The sequence below is a fragment of the Lynx canadensis genome, chromosome A2 (assembly GCF_007474595.2).
Source record: "Lynx canadensis isolate LIC74 chromosome A2, mLynCan4.pri.v2, whole genome shotgun sequence".
Taxonomy (NCBI): Eukaryota; Metazoa; Chordata; class Mammalia; order Carnivora; family Felidae; genus Lynx; species Lynx canadensis.
The window spans coordinates 20207776-20228335 of NC_044304.2; the positions used below are offsets into that span (position 1 = coordinate 20207776).

The window sequence follows — 20560 nt, forward strand, 5'->3', positions numbered from 1 at the left end:
TTACAAAGAATCAATTGACTATAAATGTGTGGTCTAATTCTGGACTGTATTATATTAATTACTATGTTTATCCCTAGGCAAAATCATAATTACTGTAGTTTCAATCAGATAGTACAAGAGTTCCAACTTCATTATTGTCTTAAAAAATTATTTTGATTACTGTAGGACTTTTGCATTTTCATAAGAATTTTAGACTTCTGTCAATTTCAGTTGCAGATAGTGGCCACAGTTAAAATAGCAAAGTGGAAGTTACATTGCCTTTGATGCTAGCCTTGGAAGTTATAGTGTCAACTTCTGTCTTATTCTTTTGGTTATAAGCAAGTCATAAGCCCATCCAGATTCAAGAGAAAAAGATTAGAATTTATTTCTCAATAGGAGGAGGATCAGGGTCAAACTGAGGGAAAGCATTGGGATGAAAGATATTGTTATATTCATCTTTGGAAAAAAGACTGCCACATTCCAGCCTCTGGCCACAGTAATTCACATCATCCCACATGCAAAATACACTGCCCCCTTTCCTCAAGACCCTCAAAGTTTCATTCCATTTCAGCATCAGTTTATAGTCCAAGATCTTGTCATCTAACTCAGATCCATGTGTGAATGTGGCTTTTAGTTGTAGTTTCTTGAATTCACTCCCTAAGTACAGTTTCTCTTATCTGAAGACTTTTTTCTAAGTCTTTTGTTTAACAGAGATCTTCTAGGCATGCCTGCAAAATCTTTAGGAGGCTTTTAGTCTGTTTGAAAAGGTCTATGAGGCACTACTTTAAATATTTCTGAAATCATAACAAAGGATCTTACAGGTCTACCCTGGATTTGATATCAATTTTCCATGTTACTACTGGTGATAGAGTTGCTAAACTGTCTGAAACAGTGTTTCTTTTCCTTTAGCTTTCTGTAACATTTTCCTTTAAGCCTTCATCAATAATCTCCTTGAGACCCTTTGGGCTTTTATGACCAGTTTCCTTATGACCCTTCCAGCTTCTTCTCACCACTTAACACCAAACGCAAAACCATACTCTAATTTTTTATTAATTTGTTTATTCTTATTTACCCCAAGTACCAAGTTTCTGTTTCAGTTACTAATACTGTGTCATAAATTTCCCCAAAACTTAAATGATTTAAAACAATAACATTTATTATTTCTTTTGGTTGCTGCTTGGCTGACAGTCTAATATCTAGGCCATCTAGATTTCCCTCCTTCCCTCCCTTCCTGTCTGCCTTCCTTTCTTTTTCAATTTTTTTAAAGTAAGCTCTACCCCCAGTGTGGGGCTGAAACTCACCACTCCAAGATCAAGAGTTGCAAGCTCTACTGACTGAGCCAGACAGGTGCCCCTAGATTTCTCCTGATTGAATTTTTCTTGACTATGGATACTTTCCTGTTTCTTTGCATATCTGGTGATTTTTGAGTAAATAAAATGGTCTTTGTGCGTAATATATTGTAGAGGCTCTTCATTCTTGTTCATTCTAATTTTCACAGGCAGCTCAGTTACTGATTGATCCATCACCTTGAACTTATGAAGCCTTGGTTTTATGCCATTTTGGTACCAATCTGTGAAAAGCCCAAGATGTTTTCCAATCTAATTTGGTAGGACTCAATCTCTAAATTCTCTCTTCTTGCAGACCTTGTCAGGGCTTGGTTTTAGGCTTTGTTAGGGAGGATCCAGTATATAGGTCTTACTGTAGAATGTGGTTCATACTCTTAGGGACAGCCTTTCTTTTGTCTCAGCAGGATGGTAGGGGTGTTATATAAAATGTTAATGACATCTTTAAACTCTGGCAAGTCTACAACTCCCCAATTCCCCTGGCATTGCTCTTCCCCTAGCACTGCTAGGCTTCTAGTATCTCTATGCTGCTCTCACTGTGGTCAGATACATACTCTGAATGATTTCACTTGTTTGAAATTTGTTGAGGTTTGCTTTATGGTGCAGTATATAGACAATTTTGATAAATGATGCATGAGCTGTTGAAAACAATGTGTGTTTTGTCATTGTTGAGTGAAGTGTTCTAAATATGTTTGTTAATTCAGGTTTGTTGTTTCATTCAGTTCTTGTATAGCCTTACTGGTGTTTTTGTCTGTTGGCTCATATTCTTGAAAGAGACTTGTTAGTCTCTCATTATGATTGTAGATTTCTGTATTTCTTCTTTCAGTTTTGTCAGTTTTAATGTATTTTGACACTAAGGTGTTGTGTGTATACAGAATTGATATTGTTATATTTTCTTTGTACAATGACCTTTTGTCATTATGAAACATCCCTTTTTATTTCTAGTAATGCTTCTTACCCTAATGTCTCTTTCACCTGATTTGGTATAGATAGATCTATGTCAGCTTTTGATTAGTGTTTATTAGTGTTTATTCTTTTACTTTTTTTTTTTTTTTGGTCTATTCTTTTACTTTCAACTTTTTCTCTGTTCTTATTTGTTTTTCATGCTTGCACCAGTTAGTTGGGTTTTGTTTTTTTGATTCAGTCTGACAGTTTTAGTCTTTGAATTGAAATATTTAGTCAATTTATAGTTTATGTAATTATTGATAGAGTTGTGTTAAAATTTATCATCTTGCTGTTTATTTTCTATATCATCTTCTATTTTGTTCTTCTTCCTTTGGATTAATCAAGTTGTTGGCATTTTTTTGTTTTTGTTTTTGTTTTTGTTTTTGTTTTTGTTTTTGTATGATTCAGTTTTCTCCCTATTGGCTTGTTAGTTATATAATCTTTTACCATGCTTTTAGTGGTTATTTAGGTTATGGTATGCATCCTTGTCTAATATAAATCATTGCTTTTATTACTTCCCCAACTGTATTAGAACCTGAGAACATTTTATCTTATCTTATCTTATCTTATCTTATCTTATCTTATCTTATTATTTATTTTTAACCTTACAGCATTTTAAATCTGTTTACTTCTTTCCTGCCTTTTAGGTTATATATCCTTATTTTAACTCTACACATTTTACTTAAAAAATTTTTTTAATGTTTACTTTTGAGAGAGAGAGAGAGAAAGAGTGAGTGAGTGAGCATGAGTGGGGAAGGGGCAGAGAGAGGGGGGGACACAGAATCTGAAACAGGCTTCAGGCTCTGAGCTGTCAGTGCAGAGCCTGACATGGGCTTGAACCTGTGAACTGGGAGATCATGACCTGAGCTGAAGTCAGATGTTTAACTGACTGAGTCACCCAGGCACCCCTTAATTCTACACATTTTAAATGCTATAAAATGTTATTGTTTTTCTATAGTCAGTATTCATTATATTTGCCTCATCTATACCCTTTTTGTTCCTTTATTTATTTATTTATTTATTTATTTATTTATTTATTTATTTATTTTTAGGAGTTTATTTGAGCAAACATCAAATAGGGTGGTACCAACTAGAAGAGGTTAGGAGCCTTTCCTTTTATGGTGCTTTTCATTCCTTCATTTCTTTTCTTTTCTTTCTTTCTTTCTTTCTTTCTTTCTTTCTTTCTTGTCTGAGATCATTTTTTTTCTGGCTCAAGGACTCCCTTTGGTATTTAGGTTTGAAAATGTTTTTTGGCAACAAATTTAATGTGTGTTTCTGTTTGTCTGAAAATTGCTTTATTTTGCCCTCATTTTTGAATGATGTATTAGCTGGTACAAAATTCTAGGTTGCCAGTTATTTTCTTTCAACACTTAGAAGATTTTCCACTGTCTTCTAGCATCTTTCATGTCTGAAAAATACATTGCCATTCCTATTGTTGCTCCTTTGAAGGTAATGTGTTCTCCCCCACTTGCGACTACTTGTACAGCTTTTTATTTGGTATTAGTTTTCAAAAGTTTTGCTATAAGCTCCCTAGGAATGGTTTTTTGTTGTGTTTTGTTTTTTTCTATTTATCCTACCTGTCATCCATAGAGCTTCTTGATTCCAGTTATTATATATGTTATTTCTAGAATTTCCCTTTGATTGTCTTTTTTTATTGAGTCTGATTATATGGTGACATTATCCCTGTTTTCATTTTCTCCATTTCTTTGTTTTCTTGCACATTTTATCAGTTATTTATTATTATTATTTTTTAAGTGTCTAGACCACCAGTGATTCTGGTTCTGTTGTCTGTTTATCACCTCTTAGTTTTTGTTTTGTTTTTTTTTTTTGATACATTATCTTATTTTATTCAAATACCAGTCTGATCACACATGGTCCAAAAACACTCAAATAACAAACCAAGTATAGACAGATGTTAAAGATTGGTCTTCAAACATTATAGCCAATGATGCCACGCTTTCCTATGATCTCGCTGACATAAAATCACATCCACACCTCAGTAGCCACCAAACCATTCAGCAGAGCTTCCTTAACTGTGAGCTGTTTGAAGCTACCAGTTTGAGCACTCTTGACTATTTTTTTCAAGCTCTGAATAGCTGTAGGGATCTCAGCAGGGGTTGGAGGAACCAACTCAACCTTGGCATAGTGTCAAAATGTGGCCAATTGAGTCTTTGAGCAAGTCACAGCAGCCTTCACCAGCTCTGGGGCCTTCTCCGTGAGGTTACGGACAAACTGGGCCATGATTCCAGGATTTTCCCTCTTAGTTTTTGATCATTTGGTCTTGTCTCCTGGCATAGCTGGTAATTTTTCATTGAATGCTGGGCAGTGTACATAAAAAGTTATAGAGACTATGGATAATATCTTTAGAGAAGTTTTCCTTTTCTTCTAGGCACATACAGTGGGGCTGATCACCCTAATCCAGCAGGACAAAGCTGAATAAATGTCAGATCATAGTTTATAAGCCTTTGTTTACTCCTGGCACACCCCTGTTTCTAGAGTAAGGCCATCCCATAGGTTCCACTTGAGAACGAAGGTGTTCCCTGGAACCATCTGCTCTGGTGGTTCCTAAATTTCTAATCCTTCTCTGCACCTTGAGATTGCAGAAACATATTCTCTGCTTTTCAGTGGCTTTTAGCTTAGCTTTTTAGTCTCCCATCTCACCTTTAGAGCAAAGCAAATGACCTGATGAAAATGAACTGAGTTTTTGGCTCAGTTTTGCTTTTCCCATTTCATTAGGATCATGGTCCCTCATGTCTTCAATTTTTGTCTTTTTAGCCTCATGAAATTGTCAAAAGTTCTGGTTTCTTTGCTTTTTATTAACAGCCCTCAGTTTGGATGACTCTCAGTTTGCCCCAACACTCAGACTTGGCAAAAGAGGGGAATAAATGGCAGGAGAATGCTAGCTCACCTCTTCTTAATTTCCCTTTCTCTGTAATCTTGTCCCTTCTACTTCTGGTTCTCTCAGCATCTCTTCAATGCCTTCAAAAAGGTTTTGTTGTTTTTAAATTCAATAACATGTTTCTAGCTATTCTTAGTGCAAGCAGTGGTTTGCCTCAAGCTATTCCATCTTAGCTGGAAGCAGAAGCACCAAGCCAACATTTAAAAATATGTATATATTCTTATTGAGGTACATTTTAAAGTTATAATTCAATGATTTTTAGTATATTCACAAGGCTTTTAACTATCACTACTGTCTAATTTCAGAACATTTTCATTACTCCAAGAAACAACCCTGTTATCCATAGGCAGGCACTCCCATTACCCTCTATCTCAGCCCCTTGCAACCACTATCCTGCTTGCTATCTATATAGATTTACTTGTTCTGGGCATTTCTATAAGTGGAATTGTACAATATGAGGCCTTTTGTGTCAGACTTCTTTAACTTAGTGCAATGACTAAGCCAACTGTGTGTATGTGTGTGTTAAAATATATGTAACATGAAATTTACCATTTTGGCCATTTTAAAGTGTAGAATTCTGTGGCATTAAGTACATTTACACTGTTTTGTAACCTTCACCACTATCCATTACCAGAACTTTTTAATCATCCCATATTGAAACTCTGTACCCTTTAAATCATCACTCTCCATCACTTTCTGTCTTTATTTTAACTATGCTAAATACTTCATATAAATAGAATCATGCAGTATTTGTCCTTTTGTGACTGAATTATTTAATTTAACATCATGTCCTCAAGAATCACGTTGTAACCCAGCAATTGCACTACTAGGTATTTATCCACGGGATACAGGTGTGCTGTTTCAAAGGGGCACATGCACCCCAATGTTTATAGCAGTACTATCGGCATTAGCCAAAATATGGAAACAGCCCAATTGTCCATCGATGGGTAAATGGATAAAGAAGATGTGGTGTGTGTGTGTGTGTGTGTGTGTGTGTGTGTGTGTGTGTGTATATATATACACACACAATGCAGTATTACTTGACAATCAAAAAAAAAAAAAAAAGGGGGGCGCCTGGGTGGCGCAGTCGGTTAAGCGTCCGACTTCAGCCAGGTCACGATCTCGCGCTCCGTGAGTTCGAGCCCCGCGTCGGGCTCTGGGCTGATGGCTCAGAGCCTGGAGCCTGTTTCCGATTCTGTGTCTCCCTCTCTCTCTGCCCCTCCCCCGTTCATGCTCTGTCTCTCTCTGTCCCAAAAATAAATAAACGTTGAAAAAAAATTAAAAAAAAAAATGAGATCTTGCCATTTGCAACTATGTGGATGGAACTAGAGGGTATTATGCCAAGCAAAATAAGTCAGAGAAAGACAAATATATGACTTCACTCATATGTGGAATTTAAGATACAAAAAAGATGAACATAAGGGGAGGGAAGCAAAAATAATATAAAAACAGGGAAGGGGACAAAACATAAGAGACTCTTAAATACAGAGAACGAACAGCGTTGCTGGAGGGGTTGTGGGTGGGGGGATGGGCTAAATGAGTAAGGGGCATTAAGAAAGACACTTGTTTTTCTTAATGAAGCACTGGGTGTTATACATAGGGGATGAATCACTAGAATCTACTTCTGAAATCATTATTGCACTAGATGCTAACTAACTTGGATGTAAATTTAAAAATAAATAATAAAAGAAACAAAAAGAATCACGTTGTGGCATGTGTCAGAATTTCTTTCTAAGGCTGAATAGTATTCTATTGTATGTATATATCACATTTTACTTACCCTTTTATCCATCAGTGGATACCTAGGTTGTTTCCTTGTTTTAGCTATTATGAATAATGATCCTGTGAGCAAGACTGTATGTCAAGACTCTGCTTTCAGTTCTTTTGAGTATATGTCCAGAAGTGGAATGGCTGGATCACATGGCACTCCAGTGTTCTAACTTATTGAGGGATTGCCCTACTGTTTTCCATAGCAGCTGTGTCATTGTGCATTCTTTTTTTTTGGGGGGGGGGAGAATAATGATGAATTCAATTTGATTTATTCTTTTTTTAATTTTATTTTTTAAATTTACATCCAAATTAGCATATAGTGCAACAATAATTTCAGGAGTAGATTCCCTAATGCCCCCTACCCATTTAGCCCATCCCCCCTCCCACAACCCCTCCAGTAACCCTCTGTTAGTTCTCCATGTTTAAGAGTCTCTTATGTTTTGTCCCCCTCCCTGTTTTATATTATTTTTGTTTCCCTTCCCTTATGTTCATCTGTTCTGTGTCTTAAAGTCCTCATATGAGTGAAGTCATATGATACTTGTCTTTCTCTGACTAATTTCACTTAGCATAATACCCTCCAGTTCCATCCACATTGTTGCAAATGGCAAGATTTCATTCTTTTTAATTGCCGAGTAATACTCCATTTGTGTGTGTGTGTGTGTGTGTGTGTGTGTGTGTGTGTGGTATATATATATATATATATATATATATATATATATATATATATACACCATATCTTCTTTATCCATTCATCCATCAATGGACATTTGGGCTCTTTCCATACTTTGGATATTGTTGATAATGCTGCTGTAAACATTGAGGAGCATGTGCCCCTTTGAAACAGCATACTTGTATCCCTTGGATAAATACCTAGTAGTGCAATTGCTGGGTCGTAAGGTAGTTCTATTTTTAATTTTTTGAGGAATCTCCATACTGTTTTCCAGAGTGGCTGCACCAACTTGCATTCCTACCAGCAATGCAAAAGAGATCCTCTTTCTCCACATCCTCACCAACAGCTGTCATTGCCTGAGTTGTTAATGTTAGCCATTCTGACAGGGGTAAGGTGGTATCTCATTGTGGTTTTGAGTTGTATTTTCCTGAAGATGAGTGATGTTGAGCATTTTTTCATGTGTCAGTCGGCCATCTGGATGTCTTCTTTGAGAAGTGTCTATTCATGTCTTTTGCCCATTTCTTCACTGGATTATTTGTTATTTGGGTGTTGAGTTGGATAAGTTCTTTATAGATTTTGGATACTAACCCTTTATCTGATATGTCCTTTGCAAATATCTTTTCCCATTCTGTCGGTTGCCTTTTAGTTTTGCTGATTGTTTCCTTCACTGTGCAGAAGCTTTTTCTTTTGATGAGGTCCCAATAGTTCATTTTTGCTTTTGTTTCCCTTGCCTCCAGAGATGTGTTGAGTAAGAAGTTGCTGCGGCCAAGATCAAAGAGGTTTTTGCCTGCTTTTTCCTGGATCATCATGGATTTTGATGGCTTCCTGTCTTACTTTTAGGTCTTTCATCCATTTTGAGTTTATTTTTGTGTATGGTGTAAGAAAGTTGTCCAGGTTCATTTTTCTGCATGTCACTGTCCAGTTTTCCCAGCAGCACTTGCTGAAGAGACTGTCTTTATTCCACTGGATATTCTTTCCTGCTTTGTCGAAGATTCGTTGACCATACATTTGTGGGTCCATTTCTGGGTTCTCTATTCTGTTCCGTTGATCTGAGTGTCTTTTTTTGTGCCATCATTGTGCATTCTTGCCAATAGTGCACAAGGTTCTCCACATCCTTGCTAATACTTTTATTTATTTTGTTTTGATAGTAGCCACCCTAAATGGGTGTACAGTGATAAGTTATGGTAGTGTCGATTTACATTTCCCTAATGATTAGTGATTTTAAGCATCTTTTATTAATTGGCCATTTGTGTGTCTTTGGAGAAATATCTATCTTTTGCCATTTTTGTATCAGTTTTTTGTTACGTTTTAGGAGTTCTCTATATATTCTGGATATTAATCCCAGATCAGATACATGGTTTGCAAATATTTACTCTCATTCCATGGGTTGTCTTTTCATTCTGTTGATAGTGTCTTTTCATGCACAAAAATTTTTAAGTTTTCATGAAGTCCTGTTTGTATTTTTTTTTTCTTTTATTGCCTGTGCTTTTGGTTTCATATCCAAGAAATCATTGCCAAACCCAGTGTCATGAAGTTTTTTCCCTATGTTTCCTTCTAAGTTTTATAGTTTAAGGTTTTACATTTAGGTCTTTGATCTATTTTGAGTTAATTTTTGTATATGGTATAAGTTAAGGATCTAGTTTCATTCTTCAGCATGTGGATATTTGGTTTTCCCCACACCACTCGCTGAAGACTGTCCTTTTCCTATGAATGGTATTGGCACTCTTGTTGTAAATGCTTTGATCATGTACGTGAGGGCTTATTTCTGTGCTGTTCATCTTATTTCATTGGTTTCTATATCTGTCTTTATGCCAGTTCCACACTGTTTTGATTACTGTAGCTTTATATTAAGTTTTGAAATCAGGAAGTGTGTATTCTCCTTTGTTCTTTTTCAAAATTGTTTTTGCCTATTTTTGTAAGCAAAATTTTACTGGAACATAGCTACACTTGTTCACTTCTATGTTTATGTATGGCTGCTTTTGAGCTACTCTGGTAATGCTGGCTCATTACAACAGAGACTGTATGACCCACACAACCTAAAGTATATACTATCAAGACTTTTTATAGGCAATGTTTGCCAATATCTAAATATTTAAAGTCTTTGCCACTACAAATGCAAATAAAAACTAAGAAACAGCCTGAATGAAAAACCTTCTGTGATATACTGATAGCCTGCCATTAAAATGACAAGCATGTGGAGTGTGTCAAAGAAATATTTATATGTATGTAACAAGTGACCGAAGGAGAACATAAAATGATGTGTATTCATTGGTTATCAGTATGGAATATGCAAATGTATATTAACAAACATGGAAAAATTGAGATCTAAATAGTTTAGAGATTAGTGCTTGTTACATTTTATCTTCCATTAAGACTTCTAAAACAGTTGTGAAGTTTTTATTTTGGAAAATCTCAAACGAAATAAAAAAAGAGAGACAATAGTAAAATGAACCCTGTATTCCCAGTATTCTCTGCCATAGTTGTGAATACAAGGTTAGTGTTGTTTCATCTGTTCCCCCCAACCTTGGATTACTTCCAAGTAGATCTTTTTTTTTTTTTAAGACCTTACCAGCAACTTTTTTTTTTTAATGTTTTTATTTTATTATTTTTGAGAGGGAGAGAGACAGAGAGTGGGTGAGGGACAGAGAGAGAGGGAGACACAGAATCTGAAGCAGGCTCCAAGCTCTGAGCTGTCAGCACAGAGCCTGACGCAGGGCTCAAACCCATGAACTGTGACCTGAGCTGAAGTTGGAAGCTTAACTGACTGAGCCTCCCAGCTGCCCCTGGAAGTAGATCCTTAATGTTGTGACATTTTATCTGTAAACTTCAAAGTATATTTACTTTGTCTTCTAACATATAAAGTCCTAGAAACAGAAACACAATACCATTATCAAACCTAAATATTTTAAATAAACAATTCCTTGTATCATAAAATATCCAGATAATCTCTGATTATCTTTTAAAAATTATTTTTACTGTTAATTCCACATTTCTACATTTAGTTCATTTGTCTTTTAAATTTCTTTAATCTGAGCTTTCCCTACTTCTTTTTCATTTTCTTTTTTTCCTTGCATCTTATTTTCAGAAGAAAAGGATTCACTTGTCACTGTAGTTTTATGCATTTCTAGATTTTGCTGATTGCATCCTTGTGGTCTTGCTTAACAAATTTAACATAGTTCTTTTGTTTTCTAAAAATCATGGATGTTAGCCTTATTACATTGTCAGCTGATTCAAATACATCAATACATTGTCAGCTGGTTTTTTGCTTGGAAATCAGCTACCTGGATGTTGTAATACTGCTTTAACCACCTCTTGGTGTCTCATCTAAGAATGCCTCAGTTCACCTGGAAATCCACCACAGGTACTGGCTGCTGCTGAAATCACTTCGGGTACAGATGACAATCTTGGTTGCTCAGTGAGGCTGTCCTTCTGCATTTGACTTGGACTTCCACTCTGGTACGTGCTGTCCTGTAATCTTTCTCAGGTGTTAGCGGTCCCTGGCCCGCTCCATCACACCGCTGGTTCTCCTCAGGACAGTGTCAGGCCTCTCCAGTGGCCACTCCACTCTGCCAACATAGTTCTTTTTCCCTGTGGTTTTGCAAACTGGGAGTGAGATCTCAAGGTGTGTTGAGATTCAAGTAATGTTTTGACACATATATGTAACAGTTGCAGTGTATACATCCTATCGCATTACATCAAGAGGAATATGGTAAGGCTTAGAATTCACTGATCTTTGTTTATACAGATGGGATTGAGAAGAAGAGATGGAACATCTGGAGAAAGGGCCCTGGAAGTGTTTGTACCTTATACCCCCAATGAGTGAAAAAGAGATTTTTCTTTCAAAGCTCCTCATTTGCCTAGTCATATTTGTCATGGTGGTGTTCATAACTCATTCCTGAGAAGCTTATGTAACTGTTCATTGGTGTTTATGTAACTCTGGTGATTGCTGCTCACAGCTGGCTCACGTGAAGGAGAAAGTTCAGGGGTATTTGTGACCAGACCTGATTCTGTGATTCTGAATTTGGGTCGTAATAGTCAATGACTTTTAAACCACATGTCTCTTTACCTCCTTGTTTAACCATTTCTCTTTTTCCTCAATGACTTTTGGTGGAGTATATCCCAGAATTTTAGGGAGGGCTATTTTTTGAAAGTTAATTATTTTGATTAGGTTGTAAATTTACAAGGTCCAATATTCAGAAGATACAAAAGAGCATGCAGTGAAAAGTTACATTCTAACTTAGAGGAAAATTAATTATAGAAATTTTGAAATAATAGTTTATTATTAAGAACAGTTTAAGATGTGGTATATATTGTGATACTACATAAAAACCAGAAACTTCATAATAAGCATCATGAAGCAGCAGTGAAGCACTTATAAAACATTGACTTACATGACAGCAGACTTTTTAAGTATTAATATATCTGTAAATTAAAGCTCTTTAACAAACAAACAGTAGTTGTTGAACCCAGAAGCTGAAGATTACTGATAAGGAGCTGGTTTAGACCTGTATCCTCTAAGAATACAGGGGAAACCTGTGTCTGAATTAAGTGTGCATGAGAATTGTATATACTATAATCATTTTATTTTTATATTTTTTAAATGCTTATTTATTTTGAGAAAGAGAGAGAGTGTGAGCAGGGGAGGGGCTGAGAGGGAGAGACTGAATCCCAAGCAGACTGAGCACGCTGTCAGTGCACAGCCCGATGCAGGACTTGATCACTGTGAGATTATAACCCGAGCCGAAATCAAGAGTCGAATGCTCAACTGACTGAGCCACCCAGGAACACCTACTGTGATCATTTTAAAATTGCTGCTGTACTTAGCCACGTTCGATCCTGGGTCAGATAGGAATTCATAGCTAGGCCTCACAAGTTGGAATGTTTGATTGTGAATTTGTCTGTGATACTGAAAGGTTATCAGATTCTGTTCCTCCTTCCAGAAACAGCCCATTCTGCAAGGCAGAAACCAGAAGAAAGAAATATAACAGTTGGCAACAAATTCCCACTCCTGGATAGATCAAGTTCAGACCCTTTGGCTTGACATTCAAGGCCTGCCCTGTATACTTTGACTCTGTCCTGTCTGCCTACTCTCTAACCTTGCTTCAAATGTTCCTCCAAGTGGTTACTCAATAAATTTGCTTGTGAAATAGAAACTAAAGGGCTTAAAGCCAGGAGAACATCAAATTTCATTATCAGAACCAGGTCAGAGAACCAAAGCACTAAGTTGAAGTGTACCAACCCAGCTTCAAGTGTAACTATGTAGGGCAAGCTGTAGTGTTGGTGGGAGTAGCTATTTAGCAATAGTTATCCCCTCTTAGGGACTCTGCTGTCCAGCCATCTGTTCCTTTGGGAGGAGGAATATTATGGCTTCCCTTTTAGTAGGGAAGAATTCAGGGCTGTGAGTTAGGAAGAAGGTGACAGTAATATTATGTGACAATGCCAAGAGAGTATTAGCTCTTTGGCGGTGGGGGGGGGGGGCTGAAGGAATGATAGTTCTTAAAGAAAACAGAATTGCTGAGCTTTCCTCTTGTAGTGCTTCAGGTGGAAATAGGAGAGGACTGTTTGAGGGGAGGGTAGTGGATTTGGGAGGGCAGCCAATCGGACTTGCATCTCCTTCAGAGCTTCTCTTTTAGTTCTCATGTCTGGGTGGAGACAAAGCAGTAGCACCTTACTTTCTCAGTAGGTGGAAGATGTCCATAAGCCAGGGCTCATGTTGCATTCCCAATGCTTCTTGCCACCCTGGACTCTGTCTTTGGGAGACCTTTTGTAAAAGGCCTGCTGTGGATCCTGTGGTAACAGAGAACTGTGATGTTTTAACCTCTTGCTCATGTTAATAGTATTGCAGTGCCCCATCATGAACATTCCTTGTCTGGTGCCTCCCTTGGCCATTTCTCCTTTGTCTTCAAAAAGCAAAGGTTATCTGCTTTAAACCCTCATGGTCTCTCAGTGTGAGGGCCAAAGAAGATGCTTCCACTGCTGCTGCAGGGGAGTGAATCACTCTGGGTATTCACATGGGACTGTGTGTGCATGTGTGCACACATGTCCACATCCACTACCCATTTCTATCCCCAACTTTTACCGTGGCCACATCAACTTCCCCTCCTCAGCCAAACAACTGGCGGGAGAATGTAGAATGCTAGGAAGACAAGGCCTTGGAGGTAGTCCTCCCTGGGACAGGGACTGACTTCTGTGCCAGCATCCAGGAAGGATCTGGGTCTACATCTTAGTCTGCCTTGGGCAAAGAGCTCCTGGGGAGAGACAGGGAAATGGTTATTGGGTTGGAAGGCCCCTCCTGCTGTTGTTTTGCTTAATTCATTTTAGCCAGTATTGAACTACATGTATTTTTCCAACTATTCCACCTTATTTTAAGTCTCTATTCCTGGGGCTCCTGGGTGGTTCAGTCAGTTGAGTATACGTTCAGGTCATGATCTCACAGTATGTGAGTTTGAGCCCCACATTGGTTCTGCACTGACAGTGTGGAGCCTGCTTGGGATTCTCTCTTTCCTACTCTATGCCCCTTCCGCACTTGTTCTCTCTCTCTCTGAAAATAAAAATAAATAAAAAAGGATAATTTTAAAGTCTCTTCCTTTTGCTTATGCTCCTATATCTGCCTAGAATGTTCTTTCTTTTCTTTTACTGTCCGTTACCTACTTATTGTATTAGGTTAAACCCAGGTTTCACCTTTCCTAAGGAAGTACTCCACCCTCCATGACTGGATTGGGTGTCTTTTCCCAAAGTGTTGTTGCTATTAGGCACTCACCACATATGTTTCCCCATGTGGACCATTCCATTGTGCCTTGGCACAGGGCCTGGTACTCAAATGTTCATATGTGTGTTAGGCTAAACTAAAAGACAGAGGGGGCAGGAGAAGCAGCAGTGCCTAGTTTGTGGCAGTCTCATGTGGAGAGATTTGGAATGAAGATGTGTACAGTCTCATGTGGCAGGTGTGTGTGTGTGCATGTGTATTTGTAAGAAACACTCATTTTGTGAGAAAAAAATGCAGTTTGTATCATTTCTGCTTCTCCTTTTGCTTTCTTATTTTTGATTTTTGATTAGGATATATAAAGTTTGAGTTTTCCAAACAAATAAACACTGCTACCCAGAATGGCTGAATAAGCCCCATAGCTTTGCTGCTAGACTGTTCAATGTGATTGGGAGTATGGAGTTCCATGGAATTTGGCAGACCTGGGTTTAAAGAAGAGTATTTTCCCTGAGAGAGCTGGTGACATCCCCATTTTATAAATGTGGGAACCATGACTCAGAGAAGTTGAACCCATGAACATAGAACTACCAAGTGGCAGAGCCCAGATTCAACTAGTACCACCTAGGGAGTAGCCCAGAGAGAAAGAGAAAACCACCATTAGAACATCATAATAATAATTACTCCAGGTAAGATCCACTGATGAATGTTAAAATTAGTGGGTAAATTTTAAGAAACAGAATATTTGCATCCTCAAGGCCTCAGAGTCCCCTACCACTCTAAATATTTATTTGCATATAGTTTTAACATATGTCCAGAAATTCTTTGATGCCCCTCTTTCCAGGAAATTGAGCTTAATTCATTTCCCATTGAATGTGAGCTGGGCTTAGTGATTTGCTTCTTTTATTATTTTTCTTTTTTTTCATGTTTATTTTTGAGAGAGAAAAGGTGCAAGTAGGGGGAGGGACAGAGAGAGAGGGAGACACAGAATTCAAAGCAGGCTCCAGGCTCTGAGCTGTTAACACAGAGCCCAACACAGGGCTCGAACTCACAAACCATGAGATCATGACCTAAGCCAAAATCGGATGCTTAACCAACTGAGCCACCCAGGCGCCCTGTGATTTGCTTCTAATGAATAAAATATGGAAAGGTAAAAATAGTAATTTTACAGTGGAGAAATCTGGCAGATACCACTTTAAACAAGTGATCAAGGCTAATGTCACCAGTAATAAGTCATGTTGATATCATGTACCCTGATAAGATGTGATGAGAAGGGCACTTTATCTCTATGGTATTCTCCACTCCCCCCACCCCAACCATAACTTCAGTCTAATCATGAAAATACATCAGATGCTCAGATTAGGGGACAGTCCACAAAACACCTGGCCAGTACTTTTTAAAAAAATTGTTGAGGTCATGAAAGACAAGAATACACTGAGAAACTGCCACAGTTGAGAGAGACTGAGACATGACAGGTAATGCAATATGATATTCTGGATGGGATCCTATAATAGAAAAAGGACATTAGTGAACAACTGGTGAAATCCAAATAAAATTTAAAGTTCAGTTAAAAGCAAACAAAAATCATCCCACCAAACCCCCAAACTTCCTGGTCCTTCCTGCCTGAAAGCCAAGTGGCATTGACTAGTGCACCTCAGTTACAGCATTTATGTTCTAGTTTTAAATTCCTCTTACCTTTGGGAAAGACCTTTTGGTTGTGTAGTGCTTGTATCTGGGAGACTCTGGTGGATTTGGGGACAGGCTTATGGTCTGTATGACTGTCAAAGCCTGCCCATCCAGTAATCAGAATGCTGCTCAGCAGATTGAGGAAGAGGGGTGTGCATACGGACCCTCCTACCCCACCCCAGTCCTTGCGGGTGTTTGATGCCACAAATGACATTCCCTCTGCCAGGAATTTCATCCCCTTTCCGCCTCCTCAGGGCAATACCTTTAGATATTCTGCTCACCTTTCAAGGCTTCACTCACATTTTACCTTCCATATTTCTTGTGCGATAATACCACAAAGTAGTGTCTTTCATATTCCTGTGACCCTAAGGCAATTATTCTTGGTTTAGCTAATTACCTCTGGTTAGAAAAATGATGTCTTAAAATTTTAAGTTCTCTAGGTCAGTTAGCCTGTCCTTCCTGTGGTATTTAGCATACCTTGCCTTATTATGTCTAGAAAACAAACTCCTTGAAAGGAAGGAGTCTTATAAATATCCCTTGAAGCATCTTGGACAGTGTTTTCCATGTTGTAGGTCCTCATTGAATGGTCAATGAATTAAATGAGTGAACACTTTAAGACAGTGAAAGGAGGAATATTCCTCTTGTTGGCAGATGAGACTTGCTTAGTGTCACACAGGTGAGTGTGAGCTGTTTTCGGAACCTACTGTCACTTTCAGAGCATTCTGTGGCCATGAAACTTTCTTACTCTGATCATAGTGGTAAATTATAGCAAGTGTGAGGGCTATCATTTGTTGTGAGCCTACTCTAGAGCAGGCTTGGTTCTAGACACACACACTATTTAGTCCTCACAACAGCTCTGAAATGTAGGCATCACTATTCCCATTTTATAGATAAATCCATTGAGATTCAGAGAGATGTAAGTCACTTGCCTTAGATCACCAACTAATAAGATGCTGAGTTGAGGTTTGAACCTAGGTGTGCCTGGCATCAAAACCTGTTTTTCTCCCAGTAAATGTCAGTCCCTGGCACCTCTCTCCCTTTGTCTTTTCAGACCCATCCCTGGAAGACATGTGTGGCACTGAGTGTGCCCAACTGGAGGAAGATGGGCAGCGGCCACCGCGGTGCACTTCAACTACCTCATCTCAGTCTGAGCCTTCAGAGCAGCTTAGGCGCCACCAAGGCAAGAGCCTCACCTCCGAGGACCCCAAAAAGAAGAGAGCTCAGAAGCCCTCCCACATGAGGAGAAATATACGGTGAGCTGTGCTGAGGGTAAGAGGAGGAGGGAAGGAATAGAGAGAGATATTACCTTCATTTGAAGGCTGTCAGTAGCAGGACTGGTTTGAGCAGGAGGGTCCCCTTTCCAAAAAAGAAAAGTATAAGCTGTGTGCCCCAATTAATAGTGGAGATGCAGCTTAGGACCACCCCCAGGCTGTCTGAGGTTGTGGGGCAGACACGGATGGTGCTCAAGCTGTACTGGGGAGTATTCCACTCTCTGTAGGTCCTGGGAGACAGCCCAGGGATGATAGGGTGCTCTGGTTGGACTGTTTTTTTCCTTTATTTTTCCCTTACGTTTCAAAACAGGGGAAGATAAAGGAAAAGAAGTTGGGTTCTCATTTTCTTAGCGCTCAACTTCAATTGACAAGGGCCTGTCTGGCCCAAAGAAGGCTTCTTCCTTGAGCTAAGAGAATGGCAGATGTGAACTTCCTTCACTGTCTAAGTCCCCTACAGTCCTTCCATCACATAACCATTTTGCTATCGAAAGGAGATAAATGATATCCTATTCTCCTACTCTCATTTTTTTAACATAATGATAGCTTGAAAGTATTATTCAAAGTTTACGAAATGAGGATGTGGGATAAATAAGGATCTATAATTCTACCCTCCTATGTAACAACTCTATATTTTAATACTGCTTTTCAACTTCATGAATCATGTATTACTCTTTTACTTTTGATCTGTTATGTGCAAAGATGAGTTTTCAGGAGCATCTCTCAGGAAGTTAAATAATATGGAAAAATGTTAGCTAGCCCACAATCACCTGAACCTTGAAGTTCACCCCCCGCCCCACTCCATTGTTTTGTTTTGTTTTTTTTTTTTTTTTGCCTTTCCTGTTGCATGGGTGTGTGGGACTGACATGGCTTCTCCTCCTCTTGCCTCAGCTCTCTGAGCTCAGCAATGAGCTCTTTAGCTTGTCATTACATTGTCCAAATTTCCAGTGAACCAACCCAAGTGCTCACTCTTATTGTAATGTTTAGAAAGCTGCTCCGGGAGGATCAGTTGGAGCCCGTTACCAAAGCAGCACAACAGGAAGAGTTGGAAAGAAGGAAACGCCTGGAGCAGCAGAGGAAGGATTACGCAGCCCCCATTCCTACTGTTCCCCTGGAGTTCCTTCCTGGTAAGCAGCAGAGTTGGTGGGAAAGACCCTGCCTGAAGTATAAGGAGAAGAGGCCTTTGGCACACACAATGGTTAAGGGCAGATCTGAAATAAGATCGTGGCCTCTCAGGAATCATTTTGAGTCATTCGGTTTCTTAGGAGCAGATGATCAGAAATATCTTACTGAAAAAGTTAAGATGGGGAGACCTGGGTGGCTCAGTCAGTTAAGTGTCTGACTCTCGATTTAGCTCAGGTCATGATATCATAGTTTGTTGGTTCAAGCCCCACCATCTCCCACTCTCTCTGCCCCTCCCCTGCTCACGATCTCTCTCTCTCTCTCTCTGAAAAATAAACATTAAAAATTTTTTTTAAATAAGATGAAAAGTTAAGATGGTTAAACGTGTACCCCTCATGGGGACTCGGCTAGCTCAGTGGGTAGAGCATGCGACTCTTGGTAGCAGGGTCATGAGTTCGAGCCCCACATTGGACCTTGTTAAAAAATAATTATTATTATATTTTTATTTATATATATTACATATCTTATGTATTATATTTATATTTTATACATAATTTATATATTTTAGTAATATATACTTAATAACCAGGAGATAAGAACCAGTAAAGACAAGGGAAGTTAGAAAGGGAACTGAGGTGTTTGAGATACCCTCAACTTCTCTCCTCAGGGGATTGTCCCCTTGAGAGTGACAAAGGTAAAGGGCTGATGAATCATTTGGGGAAATAAGTTTACACTAAAGGTGGTTTTGGCATTCCCTTCCATCTTTTTTTCCCTAGAGGAAATTGTCTTAAGAGCAAGTGATGGTCCCCAACTGCCTCCTCGGGTCCTGTCCCAGGAAGTCATTTGTTTGGACAGCAGCAGTGGCAGTGAGGATGAAAAAAGCAGTCGAGATGGTAAGGTCGAGCCAGAGGTGTCTCTGCTTCCTTCTGACTCAGTGTTCACCCTGATTGATTGGCTGTACATCTGAATAGAAATCAGTCCTTCCCCATTTATTTTGGGGTCTGACTGTGACAAATATCCCTGAGTCTCCTTGTAAATGTAAGGTTTTCCCTTGTCTTAACTTGAAGCCATAAGAGAGAAATAGTAAAACTCAAAATTTTATAAGTGATGACAAGTTCTAACTTTGTTCCCATGCTGTAAGCTTTGATAATGGGCAGTAAATTATCTCTGCTCCCTGGGTTTTGGTTTTTGTTTTGTTTTGTTGGCTATCTCAGAAGTGATTGAACTGAGCTCTGGAGAGGAAGATACCCTGCATATTGTGGACAGCAGCGAATCTGTCAGTGAGGAAGATGAGGAAGAGGAGAAGGGTGGTACCCACGTGAATGATGTCTTAAACCAGCGTGATGCTCTGGGGCGGGTCCTTGTCAATCTGAACCACCCTCCGGAGGAGGAGAATGTCTTCCTGGCCCCACAGTTGGCACGGGCAGTGAAACCTCATCAGGTACAGCAAATCTTGATTCTTTTCTTTGTTTCCTTTCAGCTTCTTTGCTGAGGACATTACCTGCTGGTGGTTGTCAGCATCAGAGCCTGTGAAGTACTTGTTTGGTACCATGAGCAGTTATTAGAAAGCCCTGATCCTTCCTCCTGGCACTTGATGCTTCAGGATTTTTTTTTTTAATTGGAATATGAATGTATTTTTTTATTAGGATGCTCACAAGAATGGCACACTAGTACTGTCTTTCTGATGTGATGAAGAATACATACATCTGACCCACACTGTGGCAGGGGTAAGGGCTCTCAGAGCTGGTACCAAGTATCCACTGAAGACATCTCCATTCACCAGAGAGGATGTTTCTTTGACTCCAACATCTTTACTGTAGCTTCTAGTCAGGTCTCCATGCCTTGGGCCCAGACTTCTTCATTCCAGCACAAGTTGACCCTCTTTTTTCTTGCCACTGTGAACTCCTTCAAGACCTAGGTCAACTGCCCCATGTCTAACTTGCCCAGACAGGCTCCGGAATTCTGCAACACATCTTTGGTATGCTGCTGCCCTGCCACCCTCAGGGGCATGGTTAGGAGTTGGGGAGAGGGGGAATAGCATTACATTACCAAAGCAAACGGCAGGGGTATATTAGCACATGACACTTGGACATACACCTAACAACCTCATAGGATACATGCTTTTTCCCAAGTGCTACATAATCCCCATAGAGAGCAAACACTTATGGAATGATTTTT

At 39.0% G+C, this 20560-nt stretch overlaps 1 protein-coding gene and 2 pseudogenes across 1 annotated transcript in view; 1 reads left to right on the forward strand and 2 right to left on the reverse strand.

Annotated features, from left to right (window-relative positions):
* RAD54L2 (RAD54 like 2) overlaps positions 1-20560 on the forward strand; it is a 111399-nt gene that overhangs the window by 66192 nt on the left and 24647 nt on the right. The window contains 4 exon segments of the mRNA XM_030306900.1: positions 17044-17245; positions 18248-18387; positions 19159-19275; positions 19597-19823. Of these exon segments, the coding sequence (XP_030162760.1) occupies positions 17044-17245; positions 18248-18387; positions 19159-19275; positions 19597-19823 (686 nt within the window).
* Positions 4072-4508, reverse strand: LOC115508327 (annotated as a pseudogene).
* On the reverse strand, positions 10908-11117 carry LOC115508328 (annotated as a pseudogene).